This window comes from Zonotrichia albicollis, chromosome 6 (genome assembly GCF_047830755.1).
Source record: "Zonotrichia albicollis isolate bZonAlb1 chromosome 6, bZonAlb1.hap1, whole genome shotgun sequence".
NCBI lineage: Eukaryota > Metazoa > Chordata > Aves > Passeriformes > Passerellidae > Zonotrichia > Zonotrichia albicollis.
In genome coordinates this window covers 48,960,793-48,978,940 of record NC_133824.1, presented here as the reverse complement: position 1 = coordinate 48,978,940, position 18,148 = coordinate 48,960,793, and the positions used below count along the sequence as shown (strand labels likewise).

The 18,148-nt window shown below is 51.9% G+C and overlaps 2 protein-coding genes and 1 pseudogene across 2 annotated transcripts; 2 read left to right on the top strand and 1 right to left on the bottom strand.

The window, feature by feature from the left end:
- Window positions 1-2,104: 2,104 nt before the first annotated feature.
- On the bottom strand, window positions 2,105-3,016 carry LOC141729292 (mas-related G-protein coupled receptor member D-like; annotated as a pseudogene).
- Window positions 3,017-5,992: 2,976 nt separating this feature from the next.
- On the top strand, window positions 5,993-7,127 carry LOC106630542 (mas-related G-protein coupled receptor member D-like). The gene has a single exon (XM_074542169.1). The coding sequence runs from the start codon at window positions 5,993-5,995 to the stop codon at window positions 6,908-6,910; it is 918 nt and encodes a 305-aa protein (XP_074398270.1). The 3' UTR covers window positions 6,911-7,127.
- Window positions 7,128-14,147: 7,020 nt separating this feature from the next.
- LOC141729265 (mas-related G-protein coupled receptor member A1-like) lies at window positions 14,148-15,773 on the top strand. Its single transcript, XM_074542168.1, has one exon. The coding sequence runs from the start codon at window positions 14,465-14,467 to the stop codon at window positions 15,440-15,442; it is 978 nt and encodes a 325-aa protein (XP_074398269.1). The 5' UTR covers window positions 14,148-14,464; the 3' UTR covers window positions 15,443-15,773.
- Window positions 15,774-18,148: the final 2,375 nt, after the last annotated feature.

Sequence of the window (18,148 nt, the reverse complement as noted above, 5' to 3'; positions counted from 1 at the left end):
TCTTGAATTCCAGAAATAAATCCTTCTGAGTAAAGTGCAGGGTTGATAGTGAACTCCAGTTATCCTTTATGCCTCCAGTACCAGAAAGTACATGGAATATGGAAATTCCCATCACCAGATGCTTGGACCATTGAATTGCACAGAAATTAGGGGGTTATGCTGCTCTTCTGCAGAATGGGGCCATCCATCCTCTGGTTCCCCAGCATCAGTGTCCAGGGAAGCCCTTGAGCACCTCCATCCTGAACCTGGCCACCCTCAGGAGGAGCTGCACAGCCACTCTGCACAGCAGCTCCAGCCACAGCCCAGCCTATCCTGATCTTTGCCATTCTGTAACCACCCCTCAATCAGATTTGGATGCATGGTTTTTGTTTCTTTCCACTGCGGTCGTCCCAGCCTCTGAATTTGTTGAATAAACAACAATGAGGCTTCACTGCAGAGCCTGTCTCTGTTAAACAGTGTCCAAAATGGCTCATTTCCTTCTTTTGTCCCATTCTAAAGCCTCTGGCTGCTCTGGGAGCAGGGCAGGTTCCTGTCTCATACCAGAGCCCTTCCTAAGGCACGTGCCTGCAATGCTTGGGATGATGTTGGCAGTGCCAAGAGCTCCTGATTGCTGCTGGGAGAGACCTGGGCAGCAGCCACATCTCTTGCTCAGGGGGAAATTGTCCCTCTTTTTCCCACTGCCTTAAATCCAGGGGAAACCCACGTGCCACTGCTTCTGGAAAGGGAAGTGAGAGTGAAAGCTGTGTGTGGTGAGTCAGGCTTTGGAGATGCACATGTGGTTAAACATCTAAGGACCATTTATTAACAGATGTGTTAATAATTAACAGAAGAGACTTGGACATCTGAGAGGGTTTTTATCTCCCTGACTCCCATTTCCTGTCCATAAGAAAGACATAACTTTCCAAGGTACAACCTCTTGTCCAGCAAAGAACAACTTAGCCAAGAGGTCCCTCCCAAGGCAACTGCAGAAGGACAATTATCCTTCCATGTCTTTTTTCTACTTCACAGCATCTTCCTTGTCTCCATTGTCTTCCAGGCCACTCCCTACCTGATCTTCCTTTCAAAAGAGCAAGACTTCAAAGCAAAAGATTTCCTCGTTGGCCCTGCCCATGGAAGAAGGAGAGATGGAATGAGATGATCTCTAAGATTCTTTCCAACCTGTCCTGGGTGACTTTATGAGCTGAATTGTGTCGCCATTCATCTGTTTAGCCCAGAAATAGGTTTTGCACATTTCACACTGGTTCTTGAGCAAAGAGGTGGAGAGCAGATGGTGCAGTCTGTTTTCAGAAGCTGCGCTCACTCCTCCCCATTCCTGCTCCCAGACCGTGCTGTCTGCAGCACAGACATGCAGCACAGAGCTCTCCTTTGCTTTTAGGTTTTTTCAGCTAGCTGAGGCAGAGAAGTGCCATGGACTGTGGTTTTCCTTTGGCTTGTAACTGTTCAAACCTGCTCTGGACTGAAAACCCAGAAAAGCACTGGGAGCTCACACCTGTGGCCCACAGGGGCCTGGGACGCAGCATTTTCCAGCACCAGAGGGACTGATAAGGGACTGAGTGAGCCAAACTACTCTCCACAACAAGGACTGTCTGAATTTGCCAACTCTTCAGAACAGCAAGAGATTTTATTGTTTAATATTGTTTTCATTTCTTATCCTTGTGTATGCATTACTTGTTAAATAAACAGTTTTTTCCACTTTTCTCTAAGCAAATCTTTCCCTGAACCAGCTGGGAGGGAGAGGGGGGGCTTGAGTTTGTTTTCTAGAGGGATGCCATTTGAAGGTTTCCTCCAAATTTTACCCTAAACCACGACACAACCCAAACCATTCCATGAGGATTCCTCATGTCACCCACAAATGCCCCAGGCAGGAGTTCCCCTGCACACAGCACCAGCCTGACAGAGCTCAAGCAGTATTTGCACAATGCTCTCAGGCACAGGCTGGGATTGTTGGCATGTCCTGTGCAGGGCCAGGAGCTCAACTCCATGGTGCTTGTAGCTCCCTTCCCACTCTGGATATTTAATTGTTCTATATTGTGATGACTCTGTTTCATGATTATTCCACATGATGATGGATCCCCTGTGTTGTCCCTATGCCCTGGCTCTGGCACTAAAGCCTCAAAAGCCCTCTGGAAGGCAGCACTATCAAAGGGGTGAATTCCTTTGCACAGCTCCCAGCCAGGCAGTCAATCAGAGGGAGGGCACTGCTCTGGGCACAGGTGAGCAGGAGAGAGGTGCTGGGGGCAAAGACAGAGAAGTCAAATACCCTCAGCAAGAGCCAGTGCCCAAAAACAGCAGTGAGGAAGGGGAAGGAGATGACAGGAGCAGCAGGAGCAGGGCACAGAGCTTCCCTGGCAGCTGTTTCCATGAGCAGCACAGGAGCCTGGCCAGCAGGGCCAGAGCAGAACAGGTCAGGCTGAGCACTGAGAAGAGGCAGCTCAGCACCAAGGCCATGGGCACCAAAGGGCAGCACAGGAGGGTGGCAGTGAGCAGGAAGGAGAGCAGCCAGAGCAGGGCACACAGGAGCACTGGGAAGCACTGGGAGCAGGGGCAGGGCCAGCAGGACACGGGAGGACAAACAGAGCTGTGACAGCACTGAGGGCTGTCAGAGAGGAGACAGCAGCAGTGAAAGCCAAGAGGATGGGGACCTTCAGCCCAGCTGTCACACCCCATGAGCCCAGCTGGGGGCAGAAGCTCTCTGGGACAGAAAATATCGCCAGGGTGATGGTGATGGAGAGCAGGAAGGTGGAGCCAGCCATGGCCAGGGTGAGCACACAGGGGGTGATGGGGTTCCTGTGGATGCAGAAGCTGAGGAGCCAGAGCACAGCCCCATTCCCACCATCCCACACAGCCACAGCAGCAGCAGCAGCAGTGGGACAGGCACTTTGCTCCACTGCCTGTTGTCACACTGGCTCCAGTTGTTGTGGCTCTCCTCATTCCAGCTCCCCTGGGATGCCTTCCCACCGGGCTGGCTCCAGCAGGCAGGGCTGGCTCCCTCCGTGCCAGGGGACAAAGTGCTCATGGTGACACCTCTGCTGCTTCTCCTGCCCTCACACAGCTGCAGGGGTGACAAACAGACACATCACAGCAATGCTGCTGTCCCCCAAACGTGGCTTTCCCATCTTTTCCCACCCACAGCTTCCATGTGGAGCAGCACAGGGAGGGGTGAGGGACAGGAGAGATGGCAAGGAGGATGTGGGAGCCTGGTCCTGTGTGCCTGGCACAAAAGCCAGGGAGATACCTCCTTCCTGGCTGTGGACAGGACAGAGCTGGAGCAGGAAAACAATTGGAGAAGGAGAGGACTGCCCATGGAGATATCAGAGAGCAAATGGCTTTGGGATGGATCTGAGCTGGACTCTCAGGTGTCAGTTGATATCACTGAGCTGCTGGATAACCCTCAACAGGACACTTGTTTCAATATTCCCTCCCTTTTCCCACACTATTTATAGCCCTTAATTCCCTACAGACCTCAGTTCTGCCCCCAAAATCAATAACCAGGTTCCACCCAATGAGGGGGCCCTGATCAAGGTGGAAGAGAAGAGTCTGACCTGGTTTCCTCTGGCAGCCTGGAGAACTTGCCCGCAGTGCACTGCCCTCAGCTGCCAGGCTCCAGCTGCTGTCCCTGGGCCGGGATCTGCAGGAGGTTCCCTGGAATGGTCCCTTGGGAAAGGGGAGCGCAGCCCGCGGGCTGAGCCCGAGCAGCGTCCGGCGCGGGCTCTGTCCCAGCTCCTGCCACAGCCCCTGCTCTCCGTGCTGCCTCGTGTTCTCCAGGGCTCTCACACACAGGCAGCTGCCTCAGAGCCTGCCACGGGCTCAGGGTTCTGCTCCTCAGCTGCTCTTCACTCTGCCCGGGAAATGAGCAACGGGAGAGAGCCTCAGCAACCATACCTGTGCCCAAAGCACTTGGGCTCCATCTCAGCTGCATCTTTCATTTTTAAAGCAAGCAGAATTCAAAAATTTTCGTCTTATGAACTGCCTTAACTTGCCCCCTGTCATTCCTGATGTGGATCCTAAGGACACTGCACTACAAATGTCCTCTTAAAGTTTGATTTCTGATTCAAATCTAGTTTTGCCATGTGTATGCCACAATTTCAGAGGTACTTCACCTTCACCACACCGTTTCCAAGAAGATTCATGCAATAAAAATTTCTTTGGCTCAGCTGGAGCACTGGAACACAGCAGAGGGATGATTTAAGATGTCAGCAATTACATTTCTTCCGAGAAGAGGCAAATCCATGCAGCTCTCTTGGCTTTAATCTTTAGAAAGTTGCAGGTTTCCTTTGAGTGATCCTCTACACTTCCTTTGCAGTCAGGCAGCAGCCTAGCGGGAATTCCAAAGAATTTCCAGAAAGCTGAGGTGAGATGATTCCTACCCAGGTTTACATGTCCCTCAGGGATCTGGGATGCTCCTCCTGGAAACTGCTGGCCCTGGGACCAGAACTGTCACCTCTCTTCCTGCTGACACTGTGTTTCTGTCCCCAGCTGTGGACTCTCACATCCCCTCACCAGCCCAATCCTTTCAAGTGCAAAAACTTCATGATCCAGGAGCTGATGGGGCTCCAGGAGAGGTGAAGATAGACAAGGACATGGAGTGACACAAAAAGAGGGAATGGCTTCCCACTGACAGAGGGTGCGGTCAGATTGGATATTGGGAAGAAATCCTTCCCTGTGAGGGTGCTGATGCTCTGGCACAGGCTGCACTGTGAGGCTTTGGCTGTCCCTGGATCCCTGAAAGTCACCAAGGCCAGGCTGGATGGGGTTTGGAGCAATCTGTTATAGTGGCAGTTATCTCTGCTGGCAAAGGGACAGTCTGGGATCAGGTGTCACAAATGACCCCAAGTGTTCCCAGGACTGAGGAGGAGCAGGAGCAGCTCTGGTGAAGGGCTGGCAGGGAGTTCACAGCACCCTGGTCCCTGATAGCTTTCATTGCATCATCATGGGGATTGGCAGTAATTAGGGTGGGCTCCAAGTGCTGATAGCCTGGCTGCAAGCAACTGAGTGCTGTCCTTCCCTTGGGCTCTGTGAGCCTGGGGGAGAATGCAAAAATGGGAATTCTTGCCTCAGTTTTGCGTTGTTGGGCACAGGGCTAGCTTTGGCAATGGTTCTGGAGCTCTTCCCAGAATGGGAGCAGTTTCTGACAAGCAGCCAGACTCTACACCAGCACTGCCAGCAGCATTCCAGTGCCACCAGCACCACCAGTATCCCTCTGCTGCTGAAGGAACAATGACCCCTCAGGCAAGAGTTCTGAGGAATGGTAGAGAGAAGGCAGTTGGAGAATGGGTAATTGCGCAGGGAAGGAATGTTTCTAATCAGAATAAAATGAGGAGCCATTTGCAAAGTTCTTCATGTGGATTTTAGACAAAAGCCAATTCCTTTTTGGCAAAGAAAAAAAAAAAATCAATATACATTACTCTGGGGGAGTGGAGCTCTGATGTAGCTGAAGTTGTAAAATAACTTCCGACTGCCCTATGACCCCACCAAACCTTGGGGAGCAACACCAGGGCTGGGCACAGACAGGAGCCAGCAGGATGGGAATGGGGAGCTCCTGGTACCTGGGCACTTTCTCCTTCATGTCCCTGACCCGGCAGGAGCCGCTTTAGGACATGGATCCCAAAGGAGCAAGAGGGACCAGGAAGCGCCGCTGATCTGCACAGAGCCCTTTGCCTGCTGCTGCCCCACAGGAAACAGGTCAGTGGAATGTTTGCCTTCCTCCCTACCCCACCTTCCTCTCCTGCAGCAGCTGCTCTGTTCCTGCCATCCTCTCCTGGTGACTCGAGTGTCCTCCACAGCTCAACTTTTCTCTGCCCTGTGCCTTATTTTCATATTCCCTGCAGAGCAGCCCAACCCTCCCACCTCACTCCTCCCCACTGAATTCTTCCCACTGCAGGGAGCTGCTGAGGAGCCACATGGTCCATCCCTGGAGTCTCCAAGCACTGACTGCCCATCCACTCTGACCACAGCCAGGGGCCACATTCCACTGCCTGCCCAGCATCCATCTATGGAGGTGACCACCGTGTTCCCATCTCCTGCCTCACCCACTGAAGTTAATGATCTCTGTGAGACAGATGTCACCAGCGTGGCCATGCACAGTGTGACACTGCTCATCTGCCTCTGTGGGCTAACTGGGAACGGGGCTGTGCTCTGGCTCCTTGGCTCCTGCTGTTTGTCCAGGAACAGCACCATCCTTTACATTCTCATGCTGACTCTTCTGGACTTCCTCTTCCTCCTCATTCTGTTGCCCTCCCCTCTGCTCTTCCTGCTGGGAAATGTGTCCTGCTCTATCATCATGCCCTTGCAGTATGTGTGGTTTCTTGTCAGGGTGCCACTGGTGTCACACACCTTTTGTCTGTACTCACTGACATGCATCAGCATCCTGAGGTGCCGCTCCATCCACTGCCCGCTCTGGCTCTGCTGCCAGCGTCCCCAACACCTGTCATGGGTGGTGCTTGCCCTGCTCATCACTTTCATCACTGTCTTTGCCACCATGATTTCTCTGTGTTTTGTCCAGCTATCTGAGCACTGCTGGGTGTCTCTCATCTCTGTGCACGCCTTCAACCTTCTCCTCTGTGCTCCCATCGTGCTCATTTCCAGCACAATCTTCTTCATTAAGGTCAAGCCTGGCTCCCATCAGCAGCAACCCAAGAGACTCAACATTGTTATCTGCCTCATTGTGCTCTTCACTCTGCCCCTCAGCCTCTGGAATTTACTGCAGTACCTCGGCTACACCATTGTGTCCTCCCAGGTTGTTTTCCTGATCGCCTGCATCCACAGCACCATCAAACCCTTCATCTACTTCCTGGTGGGGAGGTGCTGGAGGTCCTGCTCTGTGGGGTCCCTCCGGCTCTCCCTCAGGAGGGTCTTTGAGGAGACAGACACTGCACACAGCCATGATCCTGCCATGGACACTGTGCTCTGAGCCTGTTGAATCTTCCCGCTGCACTACTGAGGGACTCTGGGACTGTGGCTGAGGGACTGCTTAATTCACCTGATGAATAAATATTTAAAGTGTCACCCTCCCTGTGCTGGTGCAACACCCAACCCCTTTCCAATGAGAGCAATGGCAGATTTGTCTTTACAAACATGCTGTGGGTCTGCTGGTAGATACAACTAGCACTGGGAGATAAAGGAAACAATGGGAATGATTCCACTGATTGATGAATGGAGAAGATATTTCCATTTGCAAAGAAACTTTAGGTTTGCTGATAAATGAAATTAGACATCAAAAGGTGAAAGAAAGAATGGGGAAGGAAAACCCCTAAATTGTGTAAGATTTAAAAATTGAATGGGTGGGTTATACGTTAGAGGGCAATCTTTAGTGTCAGGTGTACTGGGGAGTCTGTACCTCTCAAGTACCTGAGCCAGTGAAGAAAGAGAGAAGGGAAATGCGGCCAGGAAATCAGAACAAAAAGGGAGGCTGTGCCCTCACAAAAATTGGCGAGATCCCAGGTGAATGCCTGATAGCCTCTACCTTTACTCAAATAAAGTCAAAGGACTCCTCAGTCTCCTGTTTGGACATAAACCTCTGATGTTTGTGGATTAATTTTCCTAAAATCAGGCTGCACTGGGATCTCAGAAAGCCTGCTTAGGCCTCAGCCTTGAGGAGCAGCCCCTGGGCTCAGCTCCTGTGGCGCTGATCTGCTCCCAGCAACTGCTGCTGTCCAACCACCTCCTGGGCTTTTATCAACAGCCTGGGAAATTATTGTACTGCTGTGGATGCCACAGCATCCCTGCTCTGCCACTGTCCCAGAAAGCTGCCGGCCCCAAGTGTGGCCAGGCTGAACCATTGCTGTGAGTGGCGCCCATGCCTTGGGGCCCTGTGAGCAGCGGCCCCAAAGGAGAGCCTTGGAGCTCTGCTGGGCCCAGCAGCGCTGAGCAGAAGCTCCCTGGCACTGGGGCCTCTCCCAGCTGGGATCTCTGCCGGCTGCTGCCCTGGGCTGATCCCCGAACGCCGACGGCTCCTGGGCCCATCCCCCCAGGGCTGCAGGCCCAGCCCTTGGCCCAGGGAGGAGAAGCAAAGGGATCCGCAGGGACCATTTCACTGCCTGCCAGGGCAATTGCTCACAGGCACCTTGCACTCACTCTGCCTGGCTGGCTGGCTGTGTGCACACACGTCTGCATCTGCTCTGGCAAATGTGGCAGAAATGCTGCTCTCTCAGCTGTGTTAGTACCTGAGACATCTGACTGGGGTAGGCCTGCAAGGAACTATCAGGCATAAACAGGGTTAAAAGCTTCTAAGTGATATTTCTCTTCTGAATTGATAAGTTTAAGGTGTAACTGAAGTACTGTTTGAGTGTTGCAAAGCATTTATGCTATTTTCCTTTTAATCCTTACCCTCGCTGTCCTTTTGTCATACACCCCTGAATACACACAAACACAGAAATAGGGATAGCACATTGGTTTGCTTAATATTAAACCTGGTTTTTACTGATTTCCTTGCTGGTGATTTTGTGCCTTCAGAAATTCTTCCTCTGCCCTGGCTTTGGCCTCTCCCTCAGCAGGCTGGGATGGTGCAGCTCCAAGGGGAGGAGCAGTCCGTGCTCCTCAGCACAGCCACCCCTTCCCGGAGCTCTGTGACATCTGTGTTTGTCACCATTGTCTCCACGGGGCATCAACCCCCTCCCTGTGGCTTCTCTGAGGTCTCTGAGCTGGGGCTGTTCAGCCTGGAGAAGGGAAGGCTTCAGGGAGACCTTAGAGCCCCTTCCAGGGCCTAAAGAGGCTCCAAGAACAGCAGAGGTGCTGTTTGGTTGGACAAAGGCCTGAAGTGACAGGACAAGGCAGAATGGCTTCCCACTGCCAGAGAACAAGGTTAGGGGGAATACTGGGAAGAAATTCTTCCCTGTGAAGGTGGAGAGGCCCTGGCACAGGTTCCCAGAGATGCTCTGGCCTCCCCATCCCTGGAGGTGTTCCAGGCCAGGCTGGATGGGGTTTGAAGCAGCCCTGGTCTAGTGGAAGGTGTCCCTGCTTGCAAAGGGTGAGATGAGGAAAAAACAACCACAAGTATTCCCAAGGCTGAGGAGGAAGAGGATGAGCTCTGGTGAAGGGGCACCCCAGCACCCCAACATCTGGTCTCCAATAGCTTTTATTGCATCATCAGGGGTACTGTCAGTAAGAAATGTGGGCTCTGATGCTGATAGCCTGCTGCAAGCCTGTCTTGGTTTGGCACTGGCCAAACGCCAGGCACCTATGAAAGCCGTTCACTCACCTTCTCCTGCTCTCAGCTGGGCAGAGTGTGGGGGGGCTTACGTGGCCTGATGTTCGAAGTCCAGCTAGCTGAGGGCGAATGGCCGACGCCCCTCTGCAATTACTAGCCAGCACCCCTCGGCGTCTGATGGCCTCGGGCTGCGCTGGCTGCGGACTGGCTTACACCGCTGGTATTGGTGAGGAACGGAGCTGACCACGTCTTCGGGGGTTAAACGTCGGTTTATTGAAGGTGTAGTGGGATCCAACGTGGGGAAACCAACCGGGAAAGCGGCCCTGAACAGGGGGTGAAACAGGATTATAAAGGAGGGGGGGTGGGTACAGGTGGAACCAATCGGGAAAGGTGAGGGGGATGAAGTTCACAGAACTGACACTCCATGGAAACCAATAATCAAAAGGTACGGGAGGGGTCCCGGGACCCCAGCCAACCACTGCTTCCAGGGGAACGAAAGTTCTGGAAAACCAGGAGGAGTGGAGGGTGATTGACTGAGCCCAGGAAGGAGAAAAGATTTACTAAAAAGGGAAAAAGGGGTAGGAGAAATTATATAACTTGGGTGGCAGACACAGGGGTAACCATGGTAACCTAAGGGACATCAGGGCTGTGGCGGGAAAAACTGGGGGGACAAAAACATTTTACACATAATAGGGGGAAACACTACATAAATTGGGGGAATAACACAAGAAACTTAACAACACACTACAACAGCAGAGGAGAGGGAAACAAAAATTAACAAAGGGCTTATGAGTTGAGATGAGAACTGGGAGAAAAAAACCACTCCAAGAATAGAAAAAATAGAGTTTCAAATGTAATGATATTAAGAGGCTTTTTTAAAAAGAGAGGAATGAGGTACTGTCCCCTAGATATCTACCACAGGACACCTAAATCTTTCTGTGAAAAAGAATTTATAGTTCCCTTAACAGGAGAAACTAACTTCTTCCTGCCTTGCTGAATCCTGAAGATGACATCAGGATTATGAGGGAGCAGTTGACGATGACCAGACAGAATCCTTTTTGTGAATCGAATTTATGCACCATGTATGAGATGTATGAATGTGCAACAGGTTACTGCTTTTAAGGGTTAATCCCCTGTTAATATGTGTCCTTTTTCAGGCTTATTTTTCCGAGAAAGAGGACTGTCTGTAACTCTTTGTTTTTATTGTCCTGTGTTATGCTAAATCCTAATTGTCAACATTTTTATTGCTCTAATTATATTACTATTTCATAACCATTTTATTACTATTAAACTTTTAACATTTAAAAAAAAAGTGATTGGTGTTTTTCACAGAGATGCTGGAAGAACTGCTTCGTGTGTACCTCAGGAAATTTGTCTAGAAGGTTTTGGTGCCAGCAGCAATGATTCCACCAGGGAATGATTTCAGTGATTCCATAGCAGTCTGAGCCTGTTGATCCCTTCCGCTGCACTGATGAAGCACCTCGGGGCATTGCCTGAGGGTTTCCTTAAGTCACTTGATTAATAAACATCCGCAGAGTCACCCTCCCACCTCAATTCCTGCAGGAGAAGGCAGCAGGAGCATTGCCAAGGGCCATGGGAGGGATGCTCTGCAGGAAGCACATTGGAGCAAGGCTTTCCCTCCTCTCTTACACCTCCCAGAACACTTAAAACCTGCTTTCCTGAAAGGGATCCTTCCCAACATGGCTGTGACCCCAGAATTCCCCCTGGCACCCGGTTCCTGCATCCCACTGAGGTCTGATATCAATAAACAGCACCGTGAACCCTGAGCTGCCTTTGCCCCCTCTGCCAGCGCTTCCCGGCTTCCTCTGGCTGCTGCTGCCAGCCGGGAATGTGGCTGGAGGGAGGGGACACAGCCATGGTTTGTGCTCCCTGCAGCAACCATGATCCCCAGTGCCAGAGCTGGGCTGGCACGGACACGATGGCCCAGGGGCTCAGCATTCCCCACCCCGAGGGCTCTGTGAGTGTCACAGCAGAGATGTCCCTGCTCCCGGGGGCAGCGGGGCTGGCGGGCAGGGGGGGAAGCGTCGCCAGGGGTCTGGGCATGTGGGAGGGAGCAGAAGGCACCAGGAAGGATCTGGATGGTGCTGATCCCAAATGTCCTGATTAGAGAGCAGCAGAGCCTGAGGGGCAGAGCTTCAACATGGGGAGCGGCCATGGGATGGGATGGGATGGGGTGGGATGGGATGGGATAGGGTGGGATGGAATGGCATGGCGTGGCAGGGTTGGCATGGCATGACATGAAATGGCATGGCATGGCATGGCATGGCATGGCATGGCATGGCATGGCATGGCATGGCATGGCATGAGGACAGGAGATGGGACTTGGGAGTGATTCCAAAATCAGCCTGAATAAACTTTCCAACACAATGAGAAGCATTAGGAAGCAGAGGACACACAGATGGATCTCTCCGTATTTCTGTTTGGGGTGAGATTTTACAACAGGGTCTTTTTCCATCATAACCACACACTACAGTTAAAGTGTGTTTCTTATCTATTATATAAAGATCACTTTCCTAGGGCTCATTTCCATGCATCCACCTTCTTCTCCTTTCCTGGCCCTGCAGGATCATTCAGAGGGGTCTATCGTGGTCTCATTCACTGAGTGCTCTGATATTAAAGGTGACCTTGCCTTGAACTTTTCCTTTGGCCATGTGCTCTTGCTTTTTGTTACAGAACTTGCCCCAAAACCACTGCAGGCCCCCAAATCCATTTCTGCACTGGCTCCAGCCACATTTAAAATTCTGTCTTCTGCTCTGGAGAACATTGGAGCTGGGCTTTCCTCCTGCCTCCTGGGTCTAAGAACCCTATGGCCAGGAGGAGCAGGGACCCTGCAAGGGCTCCCTGGTGGAGCAGGGAAGGATCAGGGCTTTTCTGGGGCACAGGGGTCCCTAGGGATGGACTGGGGTGTTGCAGGCAGTTTTGAAGGGGTCAGGAGAGGCTCAGAGCACGTTGGAGGGGGTCTGGATGCCGGCAATGCCAAATCTCCCCACTGGAGGAGAGCAGAGCCTGACAGGCGACTCTTGGAGTGGGGGAACAGCCCAAACTGGGAAACCTGTGGGATGTGAAAGGATGGGGTGAGGATGGAGAGCGGGGTGGGGATGGTGTTGGTGATGGGGATGGGGAAAGGGATGGAGATGGGGATGAGGATGGGCAGCAGGGATGAGGATGGAATTGGGATAGCAGGAGGAAGCAGCTCAGCTGTGCTTCCTAGGCCCAGAGCATGTTTTTGCAATGATCTCAGAGCCCTTCCTGGAACAGGAGTTTTTTCTGAGAAGCACCCAGCTGCCTCACCCACACTGCCAGCACTGCCAGCAGCATTCCAGTGGCACCAGCATCCCTCTGCTGCTGGAGGGAGAATGATCCCTCAGGGAAGAGAAACAAGGAACAGTAGAAACCTATTTAGAGAGGGCAGGCAGTTGCAGAATGGGACACTGCAGGGAAGAAATGTTTCTCATCAGGAGAGAAAGAGGAGCCAATCACAAAAATCTTCATTTAGAGCTTCTGACAAAAGCCACTTCCGCTGTAGGGGAAAATAAACCACAAAAAACCCCCCAAAAAATACCCGCACCCAACATAAATAACTCAGAGGAACTGAATTTCTGTGGTAGACTAAGTTGCAATTTTCGATTCCCCCACTCCCCCCATGACTCCACCAAGCCTTGGGAAGCCACACCAGAACTGGGCACAGACAGGAGCCAGCAGGTTGAGAATGCAGAGCTCCTGGTGACCTGGGCACTTTCTCCTTCATGTCCCTGACCTGGCAGGAGCCACTTTAGGACACGGATCCCAAAGGAGCAAGAGGGACCAGGAAGCGCCGCTGATCTGCACAGAGCCCTTTGCCTGCTGCTGCCCCACAGGGAACAGGTCAGTGCAATGTTTGCCTTCCTCCCTACCCCACCTTCCTCTGCTGCAGCAGCTGCTCTGTTCCTGCCACCCTCTCCCGGTGACTGCAGTGCCCTCCCCAGCTCCCCCCTCCTCTTGTGCATCCCGTCTGTATCTTAATACTGAAATGGGCCAGAACAAACTTTCTAACACACTGCAAAGCATGAGGAAGCAGGAATTCTTGACCTGCACAGGACATAGAGGGATCTCTCCTTGTCTTGTGTCTATGGTGAGATTTTACAACTGGGTATTAATCTATTAGAACCACATGTAGGCATTAAAAAGTATTTCTTATCTATCACACAAACACCATTTTCCTAGAACTTATTTCCATGCATCCAACTCCTCCTGCAAGTCCTTTTATGATCCTGAAGGTTCATTCAGAGGGGTCTCTCTGGCGGTCATATTCAATTAATGCTGCCATATTAAAGATGCCCTTGCCTTGAACTTTTCCTCTGGCCATGCACTGCTGCCTCTTGTTCCAGAATTTGCCCCAAAATCACTGCAGCTCTACTGATTTGTTTCTGCACTGGTTCCTGCCATGTTTGCCATCCTGTGTGCCAGCCTTTACATCCTGTGAGAAACAACCACCCACTTTTTAAAATTTTACAGATTTATTAAACCTTAACAAAAAATGCAACAAAAGGGCTAAATAAGGAGAAGCAGGCCTGAGAGCTTCCCTCATGGCTGCCCACCATGTGGCTGGCTGATCTTCAAGATGGATGCTTCACCTTTGATACCCTGGGGGTTGCATCAGCTAAACCTGGCCCCTCCCAAAGTCTGTCAGTCAGCCCTTCTTTGTGTTTATTGCTGGAGCCTGCTTTCTTGCAGCTTGACTGGAGGGTCAGGTGTTCTCATGTTGCACCTCTTCCCCCCCCAGCAACAAGCTTTTGTAGACCCCTTCTTTCTACCTGTCCTAGATGACTCAGGCTCTCTGATGGCAACAGTACAGAGGGGAGAGAAGGGGACTATGGGGAGAACAGGGGACATCTAAACAACAGACTGCAATAACATAATTATACATCAATAAAGCTTCTCTTAATATTCACACAGTATTCATCCCTGAACTGTGAGAGGAATCATCCCATTATCTATCTACTACACATCCTTTAAAATTTTGGCCACTTTACTTTTGAAAAACTTCAGAAGAACTGAAAATGTTCATTCTCTATGTTATTTATCAGCCTCCTGCTAACCAGCCCGACCCTCCCACCTCCCTCTCCCACCCCACAATTTCAACTGCCCTCCTCCCCTGCACATCTCACTCCTCCCCAGTCCTCCTCCACCCACATCCTTCCCACTGCAGGGTGCTGCTGAGGAGCCACATGGTCCATTCCTGGATTCTCCAAGCACTGACTGCCCATCCACTCTGACCACAGCCAGGGCCACACCCCACTGCCTGCCCAGCATCCATCCATGGAGGTGAGCACCGTGTCCCCTCTTTTCACCTCACCGACTGACACACCTGCTCAGTGTGAGATCAATGTCTCCAACATGGCCATAGACTTTATGATGCTGCTCATCTGCCTCTGTGGGCTGGCTGGGAATGGAGTTGTTCTCTGGCTCGTGCACATTAATGCCATCACCCACTTCATCTCCAAACAGGCCAACGTTGACTTCCTCTTCCTCATCTTCATGTTGCCCTCCACACTGCTTTTCCTTGTGGAGGAGGTTTCCTGCTCTGCTATAATGCCCCTGATGTATTTGAGCTTGCTTTTCCAGCTGTCGCTGTTCACCTACATTATAGGGCTGTACCGGCTGACATTCATCAGCATTCAGAGGTGCAGATCCATCCTCTGCCTGGTATTCTGTGGTTGCCAAGTGTCCGAACACTTGTTGTGGTTGTTGATGACTCCCCTGTTCTGGGTCCTCCTCTTCATTTCCTTTGCTGTCAGTCCCACGGTGACTTCCCTGTGCCAGTCACACGAGCACGAACAATGTCAGGTGGCTGTCACCTCCATGTACGCCCTCAACCTCTTTCTATTTGCTGTACCCATGGTCATTTCCAGCACAATCCTCTTCATTCATCGCAAGCCTAGCTCCCTGCAGCAGCCACACAAGAGGCTTGACATTGTTGTCTTCCTTGTTGCACTCGTCAGTCTGCCCCTCAGTCTCTGGTTTCTTCTGCAGCAGCTCGGTTACACAGTTGTGTCCTCCCAGGCACTTTTCCTACTTGGCTGCATCAACAGCAGCATCAAACCCTTCATCTGCTTCCTGGTGGGGAGCTGGAAGAGAGACTACTCCATGGGGAGCTGCTGGAGACACTACTCCATGGGGAGCTGCTGGAGGCACTTCTCCATGCAGTCCCTAAGGGAGGCAATCCACAGTATCTTTGGGGAGCCAGAAGAAAACACTGCCTGTGGAGGTGATCCTGTTGTGAACACAGTTATCTGAGCCTATTAATCCCTTCCACTGCACTGCTGAAGGACCCTGGGACAGTGGCTGAGAGATTCCTTGAGTCTCCTGATCAATAAATACCCACAGGATCACCCTCCCTCTGCTGCTGCATCCCCAGCCCCTTTCCAGGCCGCTCTGGGCTCTGATCTGTGCATGGGAGGCCTCAGCCTTGAGGAGCAGCCCCTGGGCTCAGCTCCTGTGCCGCTGATCAGAAACACCCTCTGCTCCCAGCAACTGCTGCTGTCCAACCACCTCCTGGGCTTTTATCAACAGCCTTGGAAATGACTGTACTGCCCTGGATGCCACAGCATCCCTGCTCTGCCACTGTCCCAGGAAGCTGCTGGCCCCAAGTGTGGCCAGGCTGAACCATTGCTGTGAGTGCTGCCCATGCCTTGGGGCCCTGTGAGCAGCGGCCCCAAAGGAGAGCCTTGGAGCTCTGCTGGGCCCAGCAGCGCTGAGCAGAAGCTCCCTGGCACTGGGGCCTCTCCCAGCTGGGATCTCTGCCGGCTGCTGCCCTGGGCTGATCCCCGAACGCCGACGGCTCCTGGGCCCATCCCCCCAGGGCTGCAGGCCCAGCCCTTGGCCCAGGGAGGAGATGCAAAGGGATCTGCAGGGAGCATTTCACTGCCTACCAGGGCAATTGCTCACAGGCACCTTGCACTCACTCTGCCTGGCTGGCTGGCTGTGTGCACACACGTCTGCATCTGCTCTGGCAAATGTGGCAGAAGTGCTGCTCTCTCAGCTATGTTAGTAACTGAGACATCTGACTGGGGCAAGCCTGGAAGGAAGTATCAGGCATAAATAAGGTTAAATGATGCTAAGTGATATTGCTCTTCTGAATTGATAAGTTTAAGGTGTAACTGAATTACTGTTGAGTCCTCTAAAGCATTCAGGCCATTTTCCTTTTAATCCTTATCCTTACTGTCCTTATGTCACCTGCCCTTGCACTCACACAAAAACACACACACAGGGACAGAACTTTGTTGTACTGCTGCTTATTATTAAACCTGTTTATTACTGATTTCCTTGCTGGTGGTTTTGTGCCTTCAGAAATTCTTCCTCTGCCCTGGCTTTGGCCTCTCCCTCAGCAGACTCAGATGGTGCAGCTACAAGGGGAGGAGCAGTCCGTGCTCCTCAGCACAGCCACCCCCGTTCCAGGGGCAGGGTGACATCTGTGTTTGTCACCATTGTCTCCACGGGGCATCAACCCCCTCCCTGTGGCTTCTCTGAGGTCTCTGAGCTGGGGCTGTTCAGCCTGGAGAAAGGAAGGCTTCAGGGGCACCTTAGAGCCCCTTCCAGGGCCTAAAGAGTCTCCAAGAACTGGAGAGGTGCCTTGGACAAAGGCCTGAAGTGACAGGACAAGGCGGAATGGCTTCCCACTGCCAGAGAACAGGGTTAGGGGGAATATTGGGAAGAAATTCCTCCCTGCGAGTGTGGAGAGGCCCTGGCACAGGTTCCCAGAGATGCTCTGGCCTCCCCATCCCTGGAGGTGTTCCAGGCCAGGCTGGATGGGGTTTGAAGCAGCCTGGTCTAGTGGAAGGTGTCCGTGCTTGCAAAGGGGTGAGATCAGGAAAAAACAACCACAAGTATTCGCAAGGCTGAGGAGGAGGAGGATGAGCTCTGGTGAAGGGCTGGAATGGGCACCCCAGCACCCTAACACCCAGTCTCCAATAACTTTTATTGCATCATCAGGGGTACTGTCAGTAAGAAATGTGGGCTCTGATGCTGATAGCCTGCTGCAAGCTTGTCGTGGTTTGGCACTGGCCAAACGCCAGGCACCCCTGAAAGCCGTTCACTCACCTTCTCCTGCTCTCAGCTGGGCAGAGGAGAGGGAAACAAAAATTAACAGAGGGCTCTTGAGGTGAGATGGGGACTGGGAGAAAAAACACTCCAAGAATAGAACAAATAGAGTTTCAAATGTAATGACGTTAAGAGGCTTTTTTAAGAAGAGAGGAATGAGGTACTTTCACTGAGATAGCAATCACAGGACACCTAATTCTTTCTGTGAAAACAAATTTATTGCTCCCTTAACAGGAGAAACAAACTTCTTCTGGCCTCACTCAGTCCTGAAGATGCCATCAGGATTATGAGGGAGCAGTTGACGATGACCAGACGGAATCCTTTTTGTGAATGGAATTTATGCATCATATATGAGATGTATGAATATGCAACAGACAGGAGGCGCCAGGAAGGATCTGGATGGTGCTGATCCAAAATGTCCTGATGGGAGAGCAGCAGAGCCTGAGGGGCAGAGCTTCAACATGGGGAGCGGCCATGGGATGGGATGGGCTGGGCTGGGCTGGGCTGGGCTGGGCTGGGCTGGGATGGGATGGGATGGGATGGGATGGGATGGGATGGGATGGGATGGGATGGGATGTGATGGCATGGTGTGGCTTGGCGTGGCTTGGCGTGGCGTGGCATGAGGAGTGGAGATGGTAATTGGGAGTGATACCAAAATCAGCCAGAATAAACGTTGCAACAGAATAGGAAGCAATAGGAAGCAGAGGACACACAGATGGATCTCTCCATATTTCTGTTTGGGGAGACTTTCCAACAGGGGTTTTATCCATCATAACCACACACAGTCATTACAGTGGCTTTCTTATCTAATACATAAACATCACTTTCCTAGGACTCATTTCCATGCATCTACCTCCTTCTCCAAGTCCTTTCCTGGGCCTGGAGGATCATTCAGAGGGATCT